At 46.9% G+C, this 24,458-nt stretch overlaps 2 protein-coding genes across 2 annotated transcripts in view; one reads left to right on the top strand and one right to left on the bottom strand.

The window, feature by feature from the left end:
* The first annotated feature begins 39 nt into the window (after nt 1–39).
* On the top strand, nt 40–2,358 carry LOC114848780 (transmembrane protein 179). The gene is made up of 4 exons (XM_029139526.3): nt 40–341; nt 623–760; nt 842–920; nt 996–2,358. Exons 1-4 carry the CDS (start codon nt 40–42, stop codon nt 1,167–1,169), a joined length of 693 nt encoding a protein of 230 aa, XP_028995359.1. The 3' UTR covers nt 1,170–2,358.
* The window catches only part of c22h14orf180 (chromosome 22 C14orf180 homolog), a 102,920-nt gene continuing 80,657 nt past the window's right edge, over nt 2,196–24,458 (bottom strand). The window contains exons 3-13 of the mRNA XM_055505742.1: nt 11,895–12,063; nt 11,444–11,665; nt 10,747–10,777; nt 8,576–8,662; nt 7,339–7,459; nt 5,751–5,781; nt 5,558–5,666; nt 4,512–4,675; nt 4,293–4,425; nt 3,937–3,963; nt 2,196–3,662 (exon numbers count right to left, since the gene is read on the bottom strand). Of these exons, the coding sequence (XP_055361717.1) occupies nt 3,457–3,662; nt 3,937–3,963; nt 4,293–4,425; nt 4,512–4,675; nt 5,558–5,666; nt 5,751–5,781; nt 7,339–7,459; nt 8,576–8,662; nt 10,747–10,777; nt 11,444–11,665; nt 11,895–11,909 (1,146 nt within the window). The 5' untranslated portion in view covers nt 11,910–12,063 and the 3' untranslated portion in view covers nt 2,196–3,456. The remainder of the gene's footprint in view (nt 3,663–3,936; nt 3,964–4,292; nt 4,426–4,511; nt 4,676–5,557; nt 5,667–5,750; nt 5,782–7,338; nt 7,460–8,575; nt 8,663–10,746; nt 10,778–11,443; nt 11,666–11,894; nt 12,064–24,458) is intronic.

Below are 24,458 nucleotides of genomic sequence, written 5' to 3'. Positions count from 1 at the left end.
TCTCCAGGACGCAGGCAGCGGAGGAGGGAGACCGAAAAAATGGCCCTCGACAATTTAATTTTCGCCCAGTGCATCCTGTATTTTCTAGCCTTCGTGTTCGGGTTCATCGCCGTGGTGCCTCTGTCCGAGAACACGGAGGATTTCGGGGGGAAATGCCTGCTGTTCACGCGTGGGATGTGGCAGAATGAGAACATCACTGTGTCGAAGCAGCGCTTCGTCGTGGAGGAGTGGGGACCCGAGTCCGCCTGCAGCTTCATCACCTTCGTGGGCATCGCGTCCCTCATCCTGTCCGCCGTGCAGGCGTGGAGGCTGCTCTTCTTCCTGTGCAAAGGACACGACGAGTGAGTGACTCCATTCGGTAGCGGCCCCACGGAAAGCCCAGTAGGACAGCGCGTGCTAGGCGGCGAAACGCGCGCGTGTCCGTCTCCCACGCCCTTGTCTGCGCTCTCCTGATCAGTGCAGGAAGGCGTCACTGAAATAGAGCCTAGAATGAAGTTAATAAATCCATCACTTCCACCATGCTTTGTTTAGAAAATGGAGGAAACCGTGTGACCCGCTCTGTGTCAGTGTGAATCTCAGCCTGTTTGAGGCATTAACGAGGCAGACGCTCTTTTCCCTCCAGCTCCATCTTCAACGCCTTCCTCAACCTGCTGATCAGCTCCCTGGTGGTGTTCACCGTCTTCCTGTCCAGCACCATCGTCAGCGTGGGCTTCAACCTGTGGTGCGACGCCATCACCGAGGGAGGAACGATGCCCAGCAGGTGAGAGGCTCGCGGCGCATGTAACTGTAGCTGTGCTCACTGGGCTCCTCCACTGATGACGGCGTCTCTGCATCCTTTCAGCTGCGAGGACCTGCAGGACTCCGATCTGGAGCTGGGCCTGGACAACTCTGCCTTTTACGACCAGTTCGCCATAGCACAGGTAGAGTGTGCCGCTGTGGTCCGGAGGCTTGAGCGCGCGCTGAGCCGCATGCTGACGTGAATGTCCCTGTTGCAGTTCGGGCTGTGGGCCGCGTGGCTCACCTGGCTCGGCATCGCCGTCATGGCCTTCCTGAAGGTCTACCACAACTACAGGCAGGAGGACCTGCTGGACAGCCTGATCCACGAGAAGGACCTGCTGCTCGGCCGCTCCTCCCGCCGCAGCTCCGACCTCAAGACCGGCCTCATCTAGAACCCACGCGACGCTCACTCATTCACTCACTCACTCGCTCACTCACTCACATGCAACCATAAGGTCCCGCCCGCCATCAGAAACACCCACGTTTGCCTACAGACAATCAAACCCATTGGCTTCTGCTGCCATTGACCAGAGTGAATCAAACGAAAGGCTTCCCTCAATGAGAAAACTACCGGTTGTTAACCCATAAAGAGTTGATAACTCCACTGTGTGAATTCCTCAAACATAACCAAATACCAGATAGTATCAAAAGCATTTAATGGAACAACCTTTCCTCAACTCATGGATTACTTGTTAGTGGCACATCATTAATGACTTAATGACAGATTGGAGGACGGATTATATGTGTTAGTGTAACGTCTGCATGGTCATAATGCATGACAAGTGAATAGGGTGGTGGTAAATGTATAGATGAAGGGATTTGTCTTACTTTTGTACTTTAATAACCGCTTTCCTTTAGGCTTTTATTCTGGTAGGATGCGCATTGGGCCTCGGTGAAGTGAGAATCCTTTGCATGCTGCAGCAAAGTGTAACATCATGAGCTTTTGCAGTGTAATCGCACTTTTAGCAAGTTAAAGGAGGTGTTTTATAAACTCGACACAGTATTATAGGTCAAGACATTTATGTAACGTGCAGACATTCCTCAAAATGCTTTTAGCAATTCGTGAGATGAAAAAACAAATCCCATCTTGTGCCATTTAGTGACTCAGGCTTCTCCTTCACACCTTATAGGCTATAAACCAATATACTGTATTACTGTGAATAGACGCACACGTGTACCTGCATGCATCTCCCCCTTCGCATTCCCATCACACACTTCCACGCTTACAGCAGGACAGCGAGCCGTCGGCTTGACTTCGATAGGCAACGACAACTTTATTCAAAACAATCTGATCTCATAGAACGTTGGAACCTAAAAACCCTCCATGAAGGCACTTCTCCCAAAGTGACTGTAAATGCTTGGACAGCCATGAAGTGCAGCTTCCACTGTACGCTAAGTGTGCATATACAGGACATGAGTTCACTGGGTATTGTTTTATTGCTAATGACAGTTTAGTCTGACAGTACATAGTTGAGAATATTTTCTTTCTCCTCAGGCATCATGAGTTATGATATTGCTGATATTGCCTTTCCTCTGAGCTCCCTGAAACCTGTTAAATAAAAAAACACCGTTTTACTGGAACCTGTGATGTGTTATTGCTTATCAGTGTGATGATGCCCTTGTATGGTCCTATGCTCCATTTGTGTTGTGGTTTGGCTTTTTCAATTGCTTTTGCTATATTTCTGTTTGGCCTCAAAAACAGTGATGCGCTAAGAAGGAGTATTAAAATTACTTGTGTCCACACACATCCATATATTTGACATCACAGTTGCAACCTGAATATATCACTGTTTCAGAATAGAAATGTAAAAGGTAACAAAAAGGTTACAAATCCAAAATGACTGAAAGTTGGATATTGGTGGAGATGCAGGTATGCAGTATAGAAGAATAAATATTTGGTGGGATTCAAGCGGTTTTAAAAAGCATTAGCAGTCATTCAGTTCGAGGAGAGCTGCTTCGCTGACTGGCGATATTGTGCTGCAGATCTTCCCGTCGGCCGCACTCTTCCACTCATTCCTTCTGCCTCTCGGCCTCTGAAGCCCTGCGTTCTCCTCCTCCAGGACCGTTTTCCAACCAACGTCAGCGCTGCCAGTCAAAACATCTCCACGTTCATGTATGTGCAAGTACAAGGCTGAATGCTGTGATAGTCCTTAGTATATTGACCCATATATACATATTCAGAGTGTAGTATCTGATATACACAAGTTACGCTCTGTAACAAATTAAATATTTGCATTCTATGGGAACATTCACTCAATGACAGAGCAGGTCGATAGCCCCGGTCCCTCAGAGCCACGGTCCTCCGTGAATTCCAATCTTCTCTGTGATTCCTAGGATCGTGTGCTCTCACGCGGAGGAGGGGCATCGAACTGTGACATTAACTGAAAAGTCACGTTTGTGGTGATTAAGTGTATGTTAAATGTGAGCATCAACAGCACATGTGGAAAACGTCAATATAGCTGATATAAAGAGCAGCATTCCTGCCGCTGTAGCACATATACACATAAAGACATGGAAGCTACATGTTTCTGGGGTTAAACAAGTTTCCCGTCTGTCTCTGTGAGACCTCAGAGCCTTACTGTACCCCTGGCTGAGGTGTTTGAAGGCCTGGGCACCTTTAAAGGTAACAATAAGAGAGCGTGAAGGAGGCTCCACGTCGCCACCTGTGGCTGGTCTCAGTCACTGCATGGTCAGCCATATCCAGCAGCCCCACACCAGCTGCTTCATGTGCAGCAGGTAGACGGCCAGCGCCGCCTCCAGCTCCTCGCACAGCCGCTGCGGCCGCCGCCGCTCCGTGCAGTACATGGCCACGCCCAGGAATGACATCAGCAGGAAGAGGCAGGTGAAGAGGGCGAGGTGGGGCCGCGACGGCGCCGCCTCGTAGGCTGAGCACGAAGAAGCAGAGGCTGTTTACAGCGTTTTGGCTTGGAAATGAGTTTGTGAAAGACTGTAAGTGCTGAGAGCAGGCAAAGCAAGATGAAGTGGAGCTTTGTCATGCAAAGTGCATTCTGGCCTCTGAAAGGCTGTGACAGTGAAGAGCTGGCTCCTCCACACGTAATTAGATCCGGTGGAGTCATTTCTATTAAAAATTCACTGTGTTGTTGTCACTTACTCATGCAAATTCACACCGTGACTCTAAATACTCCCAGACAGACTTACCACCTAAACAGTCACAGTAAGGAATGTCTGTGAAGCAGTCAGACAGAGAGGCGTCAGTCAAGAGGAGGAGGAAGCTCTGAAGTTCAGCAGCTCCAGCTCGCTGCTGCTCTGGACGCCACTATCTGAGTGCAGCAGACCCCGCGCTCCTTCATTTGCATGCATAATAAACGTTTGGCGGTTTCTGGGCATTACTTCACGTTAAATAAGTACAAAGCCAACAGTTAATGATTCAACCCACTAATGCATTCAAAGCAGGTTTGAGGCTCGTGTCGCAGCTGAAGAGAAGCTCAAATTTGGAGAAAACGTTGCACAAACAACCTAAATTTAAGTCACACTGCATGTTGCAGGTGTCGTACCGTGTACTGTGGTCTCTGGCTCCCTGAATCGAACCCTCCGCTCTCCTTTCCGCTTGTGGTTGGGTTCTGGTTCTGAGCCGTGGTTGCAGCCTGGCCTCTTTAGAATGGAGGTTGGGACTCTCCCGTTGGTCACCTACATTAAACACAACGTCCAAAGACCTTAGTCGTTGCAGCACTGCTCCTGGAGCAGACCTGCACCTGCAGGTGTCCACTCCTCACCTTAGGCTTTGCTGCATCCTCCTGTTGGTGGACATTGTCCTTCCTGTGTCGGACATCCGCATGTTTGTCCCGGTGGGAATGATGAATGCAGTTGACAGTGTCTCTGATGGACTCTGCAGCCGCGTAGCGCTTGGACAGCGCGGACACACACTGACCCAGCGAGTCTAGAGGGAGAACCATGACCACACAGTGAGTAGTGACCTAGTGCTGCGTCTGCGGCGTCTTCACTCTGCTGCGAAGACGCACAGCAGGGAAGTTAAACACACAGACTTAAACATGCAAATAAGCAGAAGCAAAGACGTCGAGGTTAACTCTGTCAGCACCGGGCGGCTGAAAGCCTCCACTCACAAACACTAAGGCACAGAAATGATCAAATCTCATAATAATAATAATAATAATAAATAAATGCATCAAACGCTGTTCAGAAGTATTCCTCACATATAGAGGCTCATCAGACAGGATAATTAATCTAAATATCGTAGATAACATTATGCACAGTGCACTGAAGGCTGCAGAGGACAGCGGCCGCGCTGTGTCTGCTGATCTGCATCTGCTCCCACCGGCCCTCTGGCCTCTCACCGTTTCACCTAACATCCAGCAGGGCTGCGAGTCTTTGTCTGTGTGCTCCGCTGCGTCCGTCAGCTGACTCAACAGCAGCGATGATTCTACATCATGATTTTCCCACCACAGCAAAGCAAAAGGAGAGGAGAAGCACACTGTACCATTCGGCTGTGCCCTCAAACTGCCTGTGCTGCTTTGCACAGACACACGTCTGCGTCCAGCGTGTTTATTAATTCAACATTTCAGGGCCCAGCATGATTTGAAGCCTGGCTAAAGTGCTATAAACCACGTCTACATGCTGCTGTGTGCTGATGCATGAGCAGAGGCCATGACTTGTTCCTCAGATCACTAGTATTGTTGTGGTATCGTTGCGTCACACACAGCTGTTTGCCGTCTATTAACCTCCACGCAGTCGTCGTCCTAATGACTTGGGAGCAACAGTGTTTGCTGCCACTCTGAGTCATTAATCTCACACTATTGTGTACCTGAATATTCAGTCTTCCCAATCTCAGCATAGACGGTGGCCATGAGCTCCAGGCTCCTGGCTGTAATTGGGTGGTCGTTACCAAAGGCCCTCTGGTGGATCTTTGTAGCCTTAAAGATGCAAAAACATGAATTCAAACCCAACATAAGCAAAAAGAAAGCTAATAAAGAATGAAAGAATGAAAAATGTCATACCTTACCACTGTATTCTAACGCAAGATGTGGCCTGAAAGGAAAAAACAAAGATATTCAAAATATGTATGCATATATATATACTTTATTTATAAATAATAAATAAAGTAATTTTTCATCCTCCAAATAAACTCTATTTATGTTTTATATTTGTGGTTGTGATGTGACAAAACAAAATAGCTCAAGGCCATAAACACTATGAATAGTTTTTTTTTAATTTCCAAGAATCAGCGCCGACATTCATCACCAGCGCTTCAGTTAACAGCGTATCGTTCCAACATTTGGCAGCAGACATGACAAATCCAAACACACGTGTGCTGTGCTTGCTCAGAGCCAGAGGGGATTACGAACGAGTGGAAACCTTCTATTTCTGCCAACACGAGCGTCGCTGTCTATTCTCCAGGGTGAAGAACTGCAGCCATGGCCGCCGCCGCTCGCTTTACTGACTCGCTGCTGAGCTGTAGGTGAACGTGATGTGGTGCAATGAGAAGCCGCCACCTGCTGCGCTCACATCTAGGACAGGCCAAGGACCAACATGCTCCTCACGTGGGCATATAGATGTAGAGCAAGCACTTATGCACGGTGACAGATGTCAGCCTCGCTGTTCCCAGGCCACACTTCCCTTCAATTAGTAATGGCCAGGTGTCAGCTTGCTCTGCTGCACAGGGACCTTTTCAGGGGACACCTGATCGACACACACAGAAAAGTCCTTCCTGGCCCAAAGGACTTCCTATGACAAAACTCAGATTCCAAATGTGCTATACTATACTTTGCTGTGTAGGAGAAAGACCAGGGCTGGAGCTTGTATTTCAGGCATGTCGGGTTGGTTGTTTATTATTCTCTTATAACAGAATATGTCTCTGAAATCTGGAAGATCAGAGAGTAGAATGTGAATCCTGCCTGTCCTCATGTAGCCAGAAACCTGGTCCAGGTGGAGTCATGCACAATCAGTAGCAGCTCATTTAAGTTTAACTACTATGTATGTCCCCTGCATTAATAAAGCACTGTAAGCAGCCCTCCACTGAGCAAAGCTTCCACCCTCTGTCACCCTCTCTGGCAATCAGGTTAAATGGCCTGTTCCAAACAATGACAACAGAGGGGCAGACAAGCGGTGCCTGCGACGGCCTAACAAAGTAGCCCTGCAACAGGAGACAGCAGATCCAGTTAAAGGTTCCTCCTGCGCCGCTCACAGAGCGGTGTCTCTTTTCTCCACATCTACAGGGAAATTCAACTCGTGCTCGGCAAGACTTGGAGCTGCAGTTTGTCCAGCTCGAAAAATTTCCACTCCAGAAAGAGGAGACGCTAAAACACTCACAACTGTTACAAGTGATTTAGTTGTAAAAGCAAAAGTTCAGTTAGTTTAATAATGTGACACACACACACACACACACACACACACACACACACACACACACACACACACACACACACACACACACACACACACACACACACACACACACACACACACACACACACACACACACACACACACACACACACACACACACACACACACACACACACTCCTATAAACATCCAGGTGAGGTCCAGTGAGCAGCACAACGGAGCTACGACGCGTTTTACCTACTGTTTGCTCATGATGCAGAGCTGGGCCAGGCGCTCGAGGTGCTGAGCCTGGGAGGCCTGCTCCGAAAGCTCCTCGGGGGTCGTCCATTGTGCAGAGCCTAGTGTTGCCTCCTCATGAGGCCCTGTCACACAAACACAGGGCATGGAATCACAGCCAACCCGCTACTTCACGCGGCCTTCCTGAATCTGTCCCGTCTCCTCAGTCTTCTGCGCTCGTCACCTCTAAAGCGCCGAGAGCTGGTGTTTCTGGCTATTAGCCCGTCTGGCACTGCTGCCGACCTAAAGCCTGAATAGCCTGGAGTCAACTGAGGACTAGAGGCAAGACAGCAGCGATAAGGACGGGAGAGAGTGGATAAGGGAGTCAAACAACACCACGCCCACTGGAACACACCGAGGCAAGCGGCATACAGTGCTGTGTGGACTCTGTACACAGCCCATCACAGCAGTGTAGTGTAGGTGGAACAGGTTTAAACAATGGGATTCGATAAAGGTTGGTTTGCATCACAACAGTATCAATGTGACTACACAGAGAGGGGCACATGTGGAGCACGAAGCTCACAGGCTGCGCTGCTCACGGACGAGCCCAGTTTTCAATCTGAGTAAGTGCTGAATCAGGGAGCTCACTTCTACAGCAACTCACTGCTCCTAATGAGATAGTTCAAAGTGGGGCCATTTGTCTTGGGCCACGTCTGTGCCCGATCCCCTCCGCCGGGCCCACGCGGCGCTGCACTGCTGCCTCAGCAGCAGACAGAGGGGCAGATGTCTGGAGCCGCGCGGCAGCAGGTGATGAATGGAGCGGAAACGCTGGCTTCAAGCTTCACCAGGTACGTTGTAAACAGAGACGGCGCTGGATCAGGGGACGCGTCATCAGACGATCAGTGACTCAACTAAATACACTCTGGTGTCATAGGCTAAATGTTACTTCATCACCTATTATGAAAGTTTGGACAGAAATACTGTAGCTATCAGTGAATCTTAACAATCACTACTGTTAAAAGCTGGGAAGGAAATTTAATTAAGTCTTGAAGGTTTAGAAAAAATAACAGACTTGTCACTGAGGAAAACAGAGTCAAAGACTAAATTAGTTTAGAGGAACTCCAACTGCCGTTTCTCTAAAAGTAAGTAAAGTAGCAATAATTACTTCTTCTTATTATTGTTATTTTTAAATAATACCTCCAGGCTACATTTTACTTACTATATTATACTATACATGCATAATATCTAGCATCAGTACTTGCCTGTGGTCCCCTGATGAGCTGTGAGTTCGATCAGCGCCACCTCATAAAACATTTTTTCCGCCTGGATGAACTGCAGGGCCTTTCCATCTGTTTATATGGGTGAAGGATCAGTCTCAGTTGTCAATGGGATTAGTCAGTGGCTGAAGTTAAAAACAGCCTCATTGCCCGTCTCAGCATAGCACTCAGATTTTTTTGCAACCCCCCCTGAGAACGGGGCACACAGGGAAGCAGAAAGTGGAGCGGTCCTTGAACTTGAGCCTCTTGTTTCAACAAATGAAGCCTGCTCATTGTTTTCTAGCCATATTGTGCCGTTTCTTCTCTTTCTTCTTTTCTGTGTTTAAACTAAGCAGCGGAAACACAAACCAGTTTCAGGTCTGGCTGTGATATTTTGCTTTCATGTTTTCTATGGCCGCCTTTGTTTCCATGAACAGGCTCTCTATTTAAAGCATCCTAAAAATAGAGCCTGATCACACTCGCACAAGCATCCTCAGTGCTTCAGTGTGTAAAGTGACACCACTGATGCTGTCAGGTGAATTTAAAGACCAGTGGGATGGAGAATTCTTTAAATAAACCAGCGCAGCCTAAATGTCCTATTTAACATCCTCATGTGAACAATACACAGTCAGTTATAAATATTTTAACAGCATCGCTGAGGAGGTGGTGATGACAATACACAAACTAATCTCACATAAACTAAACATCTACAACTTAAATCCTCTCAGAACAACAATACTTATTTCAGAAAGCTGCTACTAGAAAAAGCAAAAACAATGACACAACTCCACAATCTGTGCCATGAAAACATCCTTACACATTTTGCATAGAGCTGAAATACAGGAACTATTTCTCTGCTATTTTTAGCCCGGCTGGACCACAACAGGAAGCTCATACAGCCCTGTCCAGGGACCGGGCTCTGTTCTACTCACACAAACACTCCCCGCAATTGAAAGTTGGACTGGACTCCAAAATGTGACTGGAGCCTGGATTAACACAGGCGCCTTCAAAGGCTGAGCGCACGTGGCTGCTGCACTGACCTGACCTCCGAGAGCTCCAGATCACGGCCACCCAGCAGGAATCAGAGATGTGATGACGTCGCAGATACGATCCCTAGAATAAGTGATGCTACTCTCCTGATTAGAGTGTGTTTTGAAGCGTGACTATCTACAAACTCGATATTATCTATATATTCCTGTTGAATGTGACTGTGTCCAGGTCAGGGTACTTTCCAGGAACCGTGTATCTGTAAACATTGGGCTGCATAAGAGCTTCTGGCTTTGAACAAAGGTCACTTGTGCAAAGTGGCAGAACTGATAAAAACATATGAAGCGTTACGCAGCCACCGTCACTCAGCTGCACCTAACACATCTTATCTGTCTGAAATGAAGTCAAGCAAGTTACTTTGAATGAATTACTACATGTTTGTTTACCGATTTCATGGCACAGAACCTTGTGGGTCTACGATGCCCACGTGAATGTCTGAGCACTAGTCTGAGCTACACACGCTACTGCTGCTACCAGATTTGACCTGTTCACAGTCGACAACGCAATCATTTCACGCTGACAGGAGTCAAGTCCGATCGCTATTGACGAAGCGCAGCTCAGCGAAGTGACCTGTTTTGGAAAGTGGGCAGCGACCGTAGAGCCCTGCGGTGGTAGAGAACCTGAGCTGCCAAGTAAAGTGTGGAAGTGTCTCAGTAACAGGCAGAAGAGCCATGCAGGTAATATATCCTGAAACACAACGCCTCTCTATTATCTCTGCGCCCTATGTGGCTTCATAGAGGCAGCGAAGTGGCGATGCACAGGCCAGTCAGCGCACATACAGGTTAATTAGTGCTCTCCCACTCTGTTGTGCAGAGATAAGAGCCTACAAATCCTCTTAAGAGACAGACACACAGTCTGAGCTACGCACAAATCGCATGGCATTATGGGACAAATGCGCTATTATGAACTGGCTTAGAGACATCCACTCATGCTGGCGTTCACACCCGTTCTAGAACGACTCCACATCCTCCATTGTGCTGGAATTTGCCTTCCCAGCCGCCACTGACAGTTTATTAAATGTTAAACCCACAAGAATAGAACGCTGCTGTTATAGTTTGCTGCTTGTGGGACAGCGAAAATTAAACTGATGTGAGATAGGAAGCTTTTGTTTTTTTTTAGAAGAAGGATACAATTCTTCTCAGTGATGAAGAGTTCTGCAATCTGCGAAGCAGAGGAAAGCCACCGATGAATCACTCTGAACATTATTCACTGTGGTGTGTACATAGAGCGACGGGCTCTCCAAACAGGGGACTGGGATGGTCAACATCATAGCATGCGCTCCAAAGTTCTGGAGTAAAGGCTATGTTTGGACAACAGGGACATTCCTTCAGGCGCTAGTAAACAGAATCAGAAGCAAGGCCCTGCCTTCATAGGAGGCTCTGGGAAACCATGCACGTTACTCATGTGCTCAGACTTTGGCCTGATTACACAGAGCAAAGACATTCAAGCCCATGACTTCAAAACATAGCCCACAGTCTTCAACTGGATACTACTGTGCTGGTGTTAGTAGTGTGAGCTGACTGATGACACTGTAGCCAGCATCCGGTATCTCACTAAGCATCATGTCCACATCATCACATCAGACCCACTGGGGAGAGACGATCTGAGAGTGTCAACAGAGACACAGAGTGAGCTGTGCCGTCTGAGCTGACACTGATGTTACAGATATCAAGGTTGAGCGTGTCCTCTGTGCTGTGATAACATGAGACCATGCAAATGTGTGCGTACAGTTGTGCAAATACATGACACAGTGAGTATGTGCATGCATGGTGGGTGTGAGTATGAAGGCATACAGGCTGTGTGCACCCCAGTCCTGGTGAGGCTCACCTGGTGCAGGCAGTTGGGCAGAGAGGTGAAACTCTGCACATGGGTCAGTCCCAACAGGCAGCTGAGGAAGCAGTGGAGGGCGGCCTGGTACTCCCCCTGCTGCTGGAGCTGCTGTCCCAGCTCAAACAGGCCCTCCCTCCCCCCGTTCAGCATCCCCAGTCCCAACCAGAGCCGGCGCTGCCTCCCATCAGAGCTCCGCCGGCCGAGGACGAGCGTTCCTCCCTTCGCCACTCCAGTGAAACACCACAAGTAGAAGGAAGACCGGCACACACGCACGCACGCACACACACACGCACGCACATGCACACACAGTGACAGATTTAAAAACCACAGCCACTCACACAAACATGGAGAGAAAGATGCCACAGAGGCGTGGGCAGCACTTCCTTTCAGCCCCGTCTGTGCACAGTAAGTCAAGGACAGGTGGCAAGGAGCAGCTACGGAGGCTCACACACAAACGATCCATCCCACTCCCTCCTCCCAGGCTGCGCCAGGAAAGGAGGACAGAGGAAGTCGGAGAGCGTTTGATGCTTGAGTGACGGTGCTCTCGGCCAATCCCTGCGCTGCTCTCCCCCAGTAGCTCCACCAGTGTGTGTTTAGCACGCCGCCTCTCTCCAATCCTAGAACATGGGAGACAGATGTATGTTTTGAGGGTTAAAAGGAAACAGAGGTGCACGTGTTCTAGAAGTAAATGCAACATCTAATACAAATTTTAATGTCACTGTGTTTTAAGCTGCTATTCTCAGCTACTGTGCATTGACAATGCATTAAAATCTACACAGTGAGAGAGAATCATTTTCTGCCCCACTTATGATTTATAAATGAGCAGAGCATAAAAGCAGGCGCCTGTGCTAATCTGAATAAATGTTGCGTGAGCATATTTCCACCAAGCTTTTGTGAATTCTCTAAAGCAAACACAGGGTCATTAGGAACCACCATGGTGCTGTGAGACACAAAGCACTTCCCACTATACAAACAAGGACAACAAATATTTATCCAGCAGGAGTGGCTCCTCTGGATGTTTGCTCCTCTGCCTTTACACTCTGCTAATCAACGGTATTTGAGGCCAATCTGTGCCTGTGGAAAGCAGGAGGCAGAACAGAAGCAGCGTTTAGAGCCTCTGATGATTCAAAGGCTGGTGAATGGGTCCTGACTCTGAGAACAGCACTTTACCCCTCCGCTCGCTCCATTTGAACACAGGTGTGGTTAAATGCTGCAAACGAACGGGGTAAAGAAGAGCAAATGGGCAGAGTCGGTCTCCATCAGTGTCCGACGCACTTAGAGCAGGACGGGACGCGATTGGTTGTGATGTCCGCAGAATCAGAGAGCATTAAACTCACACCGGCAGCTCCCACTCTGTCAACACTGCTTGCTTTGGCCTAACGGCTGCCACGGGGCCTGATTATGCAGATGCTGGTGCCTTTGCCCTCCATCCGCAGGACGGGAGGACAGACAGGCCGGCTTCACCGTGGCGCCAGCAGAGTGGAGGCAGGACTCAGGCAGGAAAGTGAGCCGGGCTCTTCCTGTGACTGACTCACTCTCAAGGTTCAGGCCTAATTGAAAAGGAGCGGGCCCCATCTGCTCATTACGGGGCAGTCAAGCCGAACAGACACTTCAGCTGAGAGGAGGTGGCGCTGGGTGTGATTGTCTTCATGTTAACAGCACTTGACAAAACCCATGCAACAGGAAAGCCGCACACGGAGCGTGGCCCCAGCAGTCAGCTCCACTGTTGTCTTTAATGAGGAGACATCTGAACGCACCACGGCGGAAAAACTCTACATGATAAACACTGCCTGCTGATTGTGTTTAATGGTGTCAGCCTCATGGTTCCGCTGGTCATTCATTTACACCGTCACACAGTGTCGGCGCTGCGTCTGGTTTTCCAACTTCCTCATATGAAACCCTGGTCTGGAGCGCTGACTTATTAACTGCTGACTCGGGCGTTTGCTCCCAATCCCGCTCCAAGCGTTTTTTCCCCACATATGCTGGCAATCATTTTGACAAAGATACTGACCGATGTTCAGTGTTGTGCAGTGCAGGAATGGAAATCTACCTGTGATTGGAATATTGATTGCCTGTCTCGCTGAGTTGGGAGACAAATGCATCAGTGGGATCAGTAAACAGTGTCCACAGCAGCTGTTGTCAGGGAGGCCAAGGCACCAGGCTAATGTGAATGAATGGTGAGCAGAATGCAGCATCCAGCAGAAATAGAAGCTGCTCTTCTACAGGTATAAATCAAACATGAACTGTTATTGCGCTGCTGTAAACCTCGATAAATCCACTTAGTCCGATTGCTTTGAGTAATCAGTGTTTACAGTTTAACACCTTGAGTTCATCTTAAGTCGGTATAAATACTGTAACACTGCATAACTCCAATAACCAGGACATTTCACTGTCTGTTTATAAAAAGGCTCAAATCTTGGTATTTAATTGTGAAAAGCTCTACATCATTCCTCTTCTACTTTTTGGACTATGGACATTTGCACATTCCTCTTCTTGGCTCATTATGAAGTCATAAATCTTAGCAGGACATTTTAGACTGTCCAGCAGGTTTGCCGAGGAACATTGCTTCTCTTGTGCCCTCGTGCGCACGGCTCTGCATCAGCATATACTATTTATATGTCCTGCATTGTGAAAATACAGCCACTCTGTGCAACTTTGCTGGAGCCTGGAGGCCTCCGCTATAGAATATTTTACTGTAGGTGAGTGACAGCAGCTCCGTCCCCAGCTGCAGCGTGCCAGTGTTCATGATCTGCTTGGTATGAAGCGCCATGCTGACTTTGCACAAATGCATTTAACCATACTATAGAACACAGCAGAGCCACGAAACCTGGTCTCACCGTGACGACATCACCGTCCACTATTTCTACTGAAGCGTAAGAGGCTCGGACCTGACCCCAGCTACACAAAGGGACTTTGTGACTGCTATGTGTTCAACAGTGGATGCCGCCACCATCTGTCTCCGTACTTAATTATCTGACCCAGTGGCTTTTACTGACAAACACTGGCCAAGCAACCTCAGCACAAACACAACACAAATGCTCCAGCAAATGTTATGGCACATATATACACCTCATATTCTTTATTGTTTTTGTTAAACGAGAGTTGTCTATGTCACATTTAGATTACAGCTGTGGAAGCTTTACTGCTTATTACTGTATCAAAGCAATAAGATAACGATTCTGTAGAATTAACAGCCTAAAAAGTCTTGACTTACACAGATTGTTCAAGTTATTTCATTATATATTGTGCTCTAAACGGAATGACTCATACAGAACCTCTGCTGCGCTTATCTTCCACTCTAGCACCCCCTAGTGGACAAATCGGGGATGATTAAAATGGATTTCGACATTAATATGGTTTGACAACCCTTTTCAAATCTGAGTACAGCTTAAAAATAATAATCATGAAATCTAAATTGTGCCTTTTGTTAACATTTGGTTCATTACAATAGTATAAATGTTGAGGTGCCACAAACACAGGTATAAATGAAGACGTGACTGATAGAAGCCAAATATCTGCATGACTTATGGAATTTGAGACACCTTCAAACTTCTTCCCACGTCTAAGATTAAGATCTGATCGCTCTTGTAGCAGCTGCAAACATGTGTGTCTCACCTGTTCCCACACATTTATGAGTACATTTCTCCTTCAAGGCTTTTATTCTATTCTCGACTTCTCTATTCTTTGGTTTCAATGAGGTCCTTTCAGTGCTTGTGACTCTGGTTGTCAGGGTGCAGGGAACACTAACGCGGTTGCTGACTTATCTATGTGGAATATCTCTGTTCAGACAGATCCCTTTGCACTGCATGGCCATACTGAACACTCAGTGCATCAAGCACCTAGCATTCTTTTGTTTGCTACTGTTGACAAGAGGTAAGGAGACAAAGGAAAACCCAAGGAGGAAAAATCCCATTAGAGCATCTCAGATTACCTGCATTAGAAAAACTAATTAAGCAGAACATGTGAAAATAAAAGGGCAAAACAAACTGGGGCTAGAGGCAGCAGGTCAGCTGAGATGCTGCTGCATCTGCTACACAACTGACACGAGGTTGCCATGCCAACCGGTATCAGCCCAGTCAAAGGTTGTTGAAGTTGTGAAACAGGCCGGTGGGTTAATGTCTGAAAGAAATTCCAATTAGCCGACGCACAAAATGCCAGCAAGACTTGAGTGATAACAAGACACCTGCAGCCTCGCTGCTCGTCATTTCATACCCCACGCTCCTCTGTACTGGTTCTGTGTGATCATGCAGGTGTGGGGCATCAGTGCTGGTGCCTTTGAATGGCTTCTCCCCTTAAAGATGACTAGGGGGCTAGATACTGATGAGATCTGTGAGGTTTGAGGCCAGTGATGAGGTACAAGCTTAAAGTGGGACAGAGAGGCAGCTGTGGACAGTAAAACACTGCAGCAGAGTGAAACTCATGGGCTTCATCTCTAAACTGAGCCACACTGCACTCACGACAGAGCAAGTGCTGAATATTGCAATAATATGAACACAATTAGGACTCTGCTCATATTCATAACATCACACACAAATGGAATTATGCAAAGAGTTTTGCAAAGCAATTTAAAATCAGCAAATTGATTCATATTAAACTGGTTTTTATTTGTTTGCTTTTGTGAATGATTTGCAAACAACTCCACAGAGAATCTGTGCAGCCGTTCTGCAGCAGGGCGACAGTGTGTCAAACTCCACAAACGTTAGAAATGAATCAACGTGCTGCTTCTACAGCTTCAGCGCCTACGAACACGCACACAGAGCGGCTGCATGCGCATGCTCCTATTACTGTAACTGCTGTTGCGTTTCCAACGGTCTCCTTTGTTTTTCTTGAGAGCTTTCCCCAAGAAGTCAGACACTGCTGCATGTTTAAATCTGATAAACTCAAGCGCTCTGCAGAATCCATTTCATCTTCGCATTTATTGCGCGCTGGTAAAATGGTAATTTGCTGGATATTACGCTGCTGATCAGAGAGGCACTATCTGATCCTCCACCAGAATCAGGCAGAGCAGCGACGTGATAAGAGCGGCTGCTGCTAAACTGGGGGAACCTTAATCTGTTCCTCCTGTGTGACTTTATATTATCAACAACAGTGAAATGCCAGTCCAGCGTCCAGCGTCCCACAGCCGTGACCGTGACTGTGCTGCCGTCGCCTCAGGAGGAGCTACGCTCAGTGTTACGCTCAATCAACCCCTGATGTGGACTTCAGAGACAGATATCTTTATGACAACTCAGCGAGGAGGAGAGCATTATTACAGAAGGACAGTGAAGGCCAGTGGTCAGCAGGGACTGGCCGCACACAATAAATGTTTATGTCTCATTATTCATCGTCCAAGAGAAGATCTCAAAGCCCTTTTTTATTACAGTCCATTCTCAGTCTTGATAAGAGGCCTTAAAATGTAATTGGCTGGAAAATGTGGTCGTTTTGTTTTTGGTGCTGCTGTACATAGTTAATCCTGAGAATTTCCAGCCATTTTACATTTCACTGCTTTAGATGTAGTGAGAGAAATTGGCTCATCGCTCAATAGAGCTGTGAGATTTCTGCTGATGACATTTCCAATCACAACAGGACATAATATGTTTATAGATTTCTGTTTTGTGGCCCTTTAATTTCTCCCCCTGCAACACAGTTTCTAACGGCTGTGTGGGCGTAAGGAGGGAGGACTCTATAGATTGACTATACAGCGAAGCTAGACACAGTAAATTGTGCTGACAAAGCATGGAAAGGTACATGATGTAGAACACTACAGTCACGTAACGACTTCTACAACATTCAGAGCTTAATTAAGACGTAAAGCGTGATTGCAGCACAGAAAAAGGCAGATACCATTGCTTCATCAACGTGACTGTTGAACTCCACGTTTGTATTATGTTCATGATTAGAATGTGATGATTAGAAATTAATTTTCAGACCATATGGAGAAACAAGAGGAAATTCACTAATTAAAGGTACTGAGCACAGATTTCCTGTGGCCGTGCTAACAAACAGCTCCAGTCACTGAATGTCCAGTAATTGTCAGTAAATTCAATTAAATTCTGTATGAGTAGCTCTGCTTAGCGATTGCAATTGGGTTTGTGAGGCCCTGATGATGCTAGTCTCATGTCACAGGGTTGAGCTTTAACTGGAGAGAATAAATGTTTGTGCTTTGTTCGATCAGAAGGATTAAACCGTACTTCATTCATGCCAAGTTCTCTAAACCTGGTAGGAAAGTACAGTAGGCCTCTGATGATTATACAGTACGATTACATGGGGCTCTGGGAGTCAAGAGCTACTGCTCCATGAACTGTTTATTTACGGAGTCATCAGCCTCTGGACAATTTCATCATGGGAAATAAACAACCAGGGTCACGTCCTTCACCGGTGAAATACGTCAACTCGTCTGCGAGCTGCTGTGTCAATAAAACACTCTGGCACAAAGACGTAAAACTCAGATATTAGGTGAACACTCTCACGAGGTTTAGAGTTCAGCATCAGTTTAACCATGGAATCAGAGCAAAACTATAAAAGCGTCATTTCAGTGCAGCCAATTAACAGAATATGCACGAAGTGCTGCCTCATCAAAGGTTCTATTTAAATACTAAGAGCCCTGAAGAGTGAAAACTTACGATAAAAAGTTTGACGCCCTAATTATGCATTTGATGCACGTGGTGTGAAGCTAAGAGAGTTAAAACCACCCGTCTGTCTAAGCAGTCACTGGATCAGCACTGTGACGAGGCAGTAGATGGAGAAGCGCTGTTCCTGCTCCGCTTCCACCTGCCTCAGTGCGGGAGGATTTGATGCATGAATTGAGAGATGGATTAAAATCAAATTGGGACATACTTGCTTGTCTGCGAAATGAATCAGTGCGTTGACTCAAAAGAACGACGGGCGCGATCGGCGTGCCGATCGACGGCACGTCTCCCTTTGTGCAAACAATCGACCTGGATCCGGGCCTCGCGCTCCCGTCTGCACAAACACACCTTAGAAACAGCCTTTAACGGCGCTCATCTGGACGCGGGGCCCATAAAGCACGTCCACTGAGGACGCGGCGAGGGGCCGGCGCCTCTCAGGGGAAATCTAGCAGTTTGTTTGGCGGGAAACAGGAGGCGTAAACAAATGGAGGCGGGGGAGGATTTACAGCTCCTTGATGCATGGGTCTCCGTGGTGGGACGATCCCACCTGCTCAGCCGTGGCTCATTGTGACAGAAGCTAACCTGCTGCTGCCGCTGTCACCATGAACCGCACAATACACGGGAAAACGCACTAAAACACCACAATTACCTTCGGTGCAGTAAATTGAGGCGATGAGCGCCGGGAGCAGCGGGGGGCGGATTTGTGTCTGCTGTAAAGGATGGAGTCAGTCGCCACAGCTGCCCGGTGGTTGTGTTGGATTCTTCATGATTAAAGGCCGGTTGATCCTTTAGTTAAGTGGTGATGTGCAGCACAGACGCAGGTTTCATCTCCTGTCAGAGCAAGACAAACGCAGCTTATTCCTCAGGAAATCAGAAGAACAACCTGTAAACGTCGGACTGTTTGGATCCAAATCTGTCTCCGTAACTTGATTTTTCCACTGTGTGTTGACACAAGCTTTATCCATTTGCTTATCATTGCCGCGGTCAGCATCTTCTCTGTTGAGCCCTTTGGGAGATTAATTACATATCACGTATGAAACAGAGCATCAGTGTGACCACATACTACACAATATGCATTAAGCTGCATATTACATTAGTATGCAATCACTGGTGCTTTTCTGCTTTTTTATTGCAGGTTCCCCGGACTATAACGTTAGGCTATTGTATTACGTCTAAGACAGTGGTTTACTGTGAGCTAATAAAAAGCAAAATTCATCTGCCAACGCCTGACAGTTTAGCCTCCAGGAGAAATGCACTGAGCATATTGGAAAAATCCATGATAATTATCCTGCAATATTGGTTTTATTAGTGGAGGATGGATCCAACCACACGCTGCTTTCTGGTATAATTTAAACGCTTCCTCTTGTATCATGCAGGGAGGATTATACCCACGGAGCAACAGCAGACAGTCTAGACTTACTGTGTAGGGAGCAGTTTACTGTGAAGCAAAACACAGACTCAATGTAAACACACGCTTCACAGTTATTGTACTTTAATGATGAATTATGTTCTAACAATGCAGCGCTAACTTCCCTTTCCTGCAACGTCCGACGGAGTGAATGACTATAAACTGTCCACAGCCTTGAGAGGCCATAGTCGTAGGCTGACGCTGTACAGTAGAGACAATAATGGCCTGGAGCCCAAAGAACAGGTTCCCACTAGCGCCATTTCTAGTAATGGTTTTCATTCACACACTGTGTCAAAATGTAACCGTTAAGCAGGATGCTGACATCGTTAAGGTGTAATGCGAGTAAAGATGATTGTTCCTCTTCACTCCAGCTTTGTGTCCGCTGCTTCTTGTGTAGAACCTGCTCACATCCAGTCTGGACGCCCGCCAACGACCCAATAAGACATTTCCCCTTCTGTATTACAAGCGTGGACAAAATCAGTGGTATTGTACACTTTCGACTGTATGTGTGAGGCCGCATTGCAGATATTCAATTTTTACCTTATGACTCTCAATAATGTCTTACTTTATATTCAGCGCTGTAGGGATGGGAAGCGGTAAATCGTGTGGCGTGCATGCAGCACAGCATGGCCCTCGCCTGGCTGAAAGCAGTCTGACAGTGCTTTTCAGTGGGGCATTAGGCCCGTCATAATTGCATTGCCTGTCTGAGGTCGCAGAAGGCCGGCGAGTATAACTCTGAATGCGTAATACTGATGGAACCATGTGGAGTGAGAGTAACCCATTACCCCAAGTCCCAGACAAGAGTGAAAAATGAAATGGCTTTTCAGAAACTGGGCTGCTGGAACATTTGGTGTCATACAGCTGTACAGTAACTGTGTCAGCCGGAGCGGGGGGAGTTGGCGAGGAAGTAGGCAGCTCAACAGGCTCTGGAAAGATGGAGCGATGAGAGCAAGGTGTAATTTCCTGGGAGTCCCCGGGAGAGTCCCAGACCCTGGATGGGAATTGTCACAAATTGCAGATGCACGCCTACACACACACGCACACGCACACGCACACACACACACACACACACACACACACACACACACACACACACACACACACACACACACACACACACACACACACACACACACACACAGCGTCTCGCACGTTTTTACTGGGAGAGTAATTGGCTCCAGAAGCAGCTACAGACGCTGGTGGGAAGAAATGGGGCAAATAAAACAAATCTAATTGCAAATAAGTTACCTGGTGAGTTTGGTTAGATATTCTGCTTCCAGGCCTCTAAGGACGGACAAAATAAAACAAGGAGGGGGGAAAGGGCCCCTGCTGCGACACACAGGCACCTGCTGCACCTGTTGGGTTAATTGGATTACTGACGTTTCGACTTCATCTGCATCATTCCAGCCTTTTTGAAGCCTACACATGCTCCCGGCCTGAAGAGGGCAGACAAGTATTCTCTAAAGATGAGGACAGCACTTGTGCAAAGCATGTGAGCGTTCCACATACAACAACAGGCGTTTGTTCATTTGTGGCATCTTTTATTGCCACGGACAGAGTTTATCATGAATTATGCATTAATTAACAGGAGCAGCTCTGCAGCAAAGCAACGTAAACCTACTGTTGTATTCAAATGTATGGGGCTGACAAACACGCACCTATCGGATCCATTAGTTCCACCAGTGTAACACCGACAATAGAACGATGACTGCCCAGCAGGCAACAGCAATCAGCAGGAATAGAAGTGTATTTCTCTGTGACACGCGCTGTTAAATGCATCCATCCACAGACGCGTGCGCTCAGACAAAAGCCGGCGGTGGCGCACGGCTGCAGAGCGGAGGAAACACCTGTCGTCTTATCTTTACGACGCTGCTGCAGCGGAGCTCTCACGGCGGAGGATTTTACTACGGCGAGAGCTGCTCATTCACGTCCTTTTGTTTCCTGCCCAGGAGAGCCGACGCTGCTGCACAGTCACTGCACCATTTATGAACGCAGGCGGGTTCACCTTGCGGTTCTGTGTGGGGCCCAAATTTATGTCTTCATGTTAACCGAGTGTCGGGAAAAGTAGAAATCCATGATGATTGTATGCAGCCTTTATATGTATCAATGGCACCAATTAGATCCACTGCTTGAACCACAGTTTTGCTGATGATATCGGGTCTTATAAGGTAATTGGACAGAAATCATACTGGTTCTTTCATTAAAAACTTGCTGAAAACTGCAAAAGCAGCAATAAGAAGACGATCCTCCCTAAACTCAAAGAGACAGGCTACTTAACTTACACAATTCTCCTTTTGTAGAAAATGAGACTGTTATGGGAAACAATATGGTGTAATTTCTGGAGCAGTAATAAGACAGAAATAAACAGATTCTTCTCTGTAATCACATTTATGTGCTGTTAAAGCCGGTGGTGTGGGCTAGAAGGAAGTCATTACGGTGGTCAGCAGATCCATTGCTCTCACGGTAACAGTCCATAAAATTCTACTGCAATCATCTCTTAGTACAGTAATGTTGCAGCGTCTTTGAGAAACAATGGGACGACTCCAACAACACGATACGTCTTCGGTTTCTCAGACAAAATAACGGCGCTAGGAGCCACTCCATCCTCGGTTTCATAGCAGAAATGAAAATGAATCAGGTCAAAAGATAAAAGCTTGACAGGCACCACAGTCAATCCTTCAGTTTAACAGCCAGGGAATTCACTGCTGAACAAATGGAAGTGAGCAGCTTGAAGGAGGGGGATGGCGTTACTGTGAGAGAGCACGGCAGTGAGAGAGCTCAGCAGTTTAATGTGTGCGTGTGTTTGTCCTTGATGCTTTAGTGCCGTCTCCAACCTACAAGGAAGGAAAATAGGAAAAGTGTGTCTGTGACGGTGGGCTCTGAACTCGACGTCAGCCTCAGGAGGATCCTTCCATGGAGGATGTGCAGGTTTGACCCTGAGCGTCTGAGGGGCTCGTCACACGATTGGCTGAAGCTCAGTGAGTGTTTGCTGCTTGGGATCAGTAAGTAAATCTAGCATCAGCATTTCACTGCAGACGTGTTCCTGTCTCTTGGGCTGTTGACCTAATCACTGATGCAAGCAATGAGCGGACTAATCCATCAACGAGACAACATTAATCCCTCCATGCCCACATCCTTCCCTCACCCCTGCGTTCACACCTTGCTTCTCTTGGTTGCTGAGGTGAGGGAGGAACCGGGACGTCCAAACCTCAACTGTTTGTTATTCTGCAAAAAGGCTTCAGTAAAGAGGTTCCAGCAGTTTTTACAGCCTCAGGCTTTTAAAAGTTACAGTGTCCTTGTTCCTGATCAGATAACATCTCCCGTAGAGGCTCCTGAAGGCTCCACTAATCTCATTACCAAGCCCCATGAGGAGCAGCAACGGAGGAGCCCTCCAAACGCCACACCTGCTCACACAACAGAGCTCTGCACGCCCACGGAATCAGGCGACATGCCCGTCATTGATTTTCAGCCGCACAACTTTCAATGGGGCTGAAGTCGACGGAGGCACACTCAGACGCACACAGTGACAAGAATGAAAATGAAATGAGATGGAGGGACCATGTATGAGGAAATGGAAATGATGCGCGTGGCAAAGGAGGAGCCACGACTCAGTCTGTCCACGTCCCCAGACAGAAGCAGGGAGTAATCCTGAAACGATTCAGCATCACAAACCCTGTGTAAAAGATTATCACAAGTATTCATGATACGATGGCGGAACTGCAGGAAGAATAACAGCGAAAATTGTCTGTTCACTGTAAATATGGCAGAAATCTAATGAAGGTGGTTCCATGCACATTTATTAAAAGGGTATAAAAGAGAAAGGAGTGATAAGCTAAGAATCTTGTGCCTTTTCAGCTTCAGCTCATTAATCCTCTCTCACTGTCTTGTATTGTTTGTAGGAGGGCAGACACATAGCAGATCTGTGGGACAATAGGAGGATTAATCGAGCGGCCGTAGGCTGCTGATATGAGGTTCAGACACACTGAACTAGATCCCTCCCCCAAGGGCCGCTTTTATGACAGGCATTAAAAATAATTAGAAAAGACAAAACAGTCGGGCTTAAAATGAACCCTTCTAAAGCCAAGTCCCCCTGTGAGCAGCACGGAGGTGTTCAATTATGATTATCATGATTAGAACAGATACGTCACTTCAAACATCATTAAAGCTGTATCTGTTTTCATTGCGAACCATTGACCTTTACTCTTTAAAAGTTGCAGTTACTTCCCAGAAAATGAGATTTAAAAGTGGAGAAGTCACTTTTAGATCTCTCTAAAGGAACCATTTGCTTCAATTCCAGTTTCCTTCTGTGTTGAAGCCCATTTACCTGAAATGTGTCGCTGTAAATTTGTTTTCCATTTAAAAACAAAGCGATACCTGACACAGGTTTAAATAATAAAGGTATATTCTCTATTTATTATTCAAACAAATCACTGAGGATTTAAGGATTGAATTGCCTAAACAAATACCAAAGATTTAATGGCCCTTGTGTCTTTCCACTGTAATAAACAAACAAGGTATTATGCTTAAATTACATGGAGACTAAGCAACGAATCATGGGAATAATGTCTGAAATTAGTAAACCAATCACTTGTTGCATTCTTATCCAATTACCTTTCAAAATTAGAAGCAGTGCAAAGGCACTAATAGATTTTCTAAACCCTACATAGACACAAGGTTTGAATAGTGAATACTAAATGTGTTGAGAAAATCAATAGCTTGTTACTGAAATGAAACCTGACTTTTATAATTTCACAGTCCAGGACTCCATAAAAAAGAAAAAGTAGAGAAACTGGAGACGCTGGCCTGAGGGAAGTGATTTGTGTGACTCGCACGCCATATAATTTATAGGCCGCAGGGGAGCGTTAGAGTTACATGTCCAGTGGACAGCAGCTTCATATTTCCATAAAACCTCTTTCAGGTCCGTACTGGGAAAGAATGTCAGGGATCCATCTGCTCTGCCAGGGAGATGAGTGGGATTCTGACAAAGTTCAGTGGA

This window comes from Betta splendens, chromosome 22, assembly GCF_900634795.4.
Source record: "Betta splendens chromosome 22, fBetSpl5.4, whole genome shotgun sequence".
Lineage (NCBI taxonomy): Eukaryota > Metazoa > Chordata > Actinopteri > Anabantiformes > Osphronemidae > Betta > Betta splendens.
This window is presented reverse-complemented; position numbering and strand designations above follow the sequence as displayed.

Coding starts and splice junctions, on each gene's coding strand:
- LOC114848780 (XM_029139526.3), top strand. CDS start 40: ATGGCCCTCGACAATTTAATTTTCGCCCAGTGCATCCTGTATTTTCTA. Junction 342..622: donor CTGTGCAAAGGACACGACGA/GTGAGTGACTCC, acceptor TTTTCCCTCCAG/CTCCATCTTCAACGCCTTCC. Junction 921..995: donor ACCAGTTCGCCATAGCACAG/GTAGAGTGTGCC, acceptor TCCCTGTTGCAG/TTCGGGCTGTGGGCCGCGTG.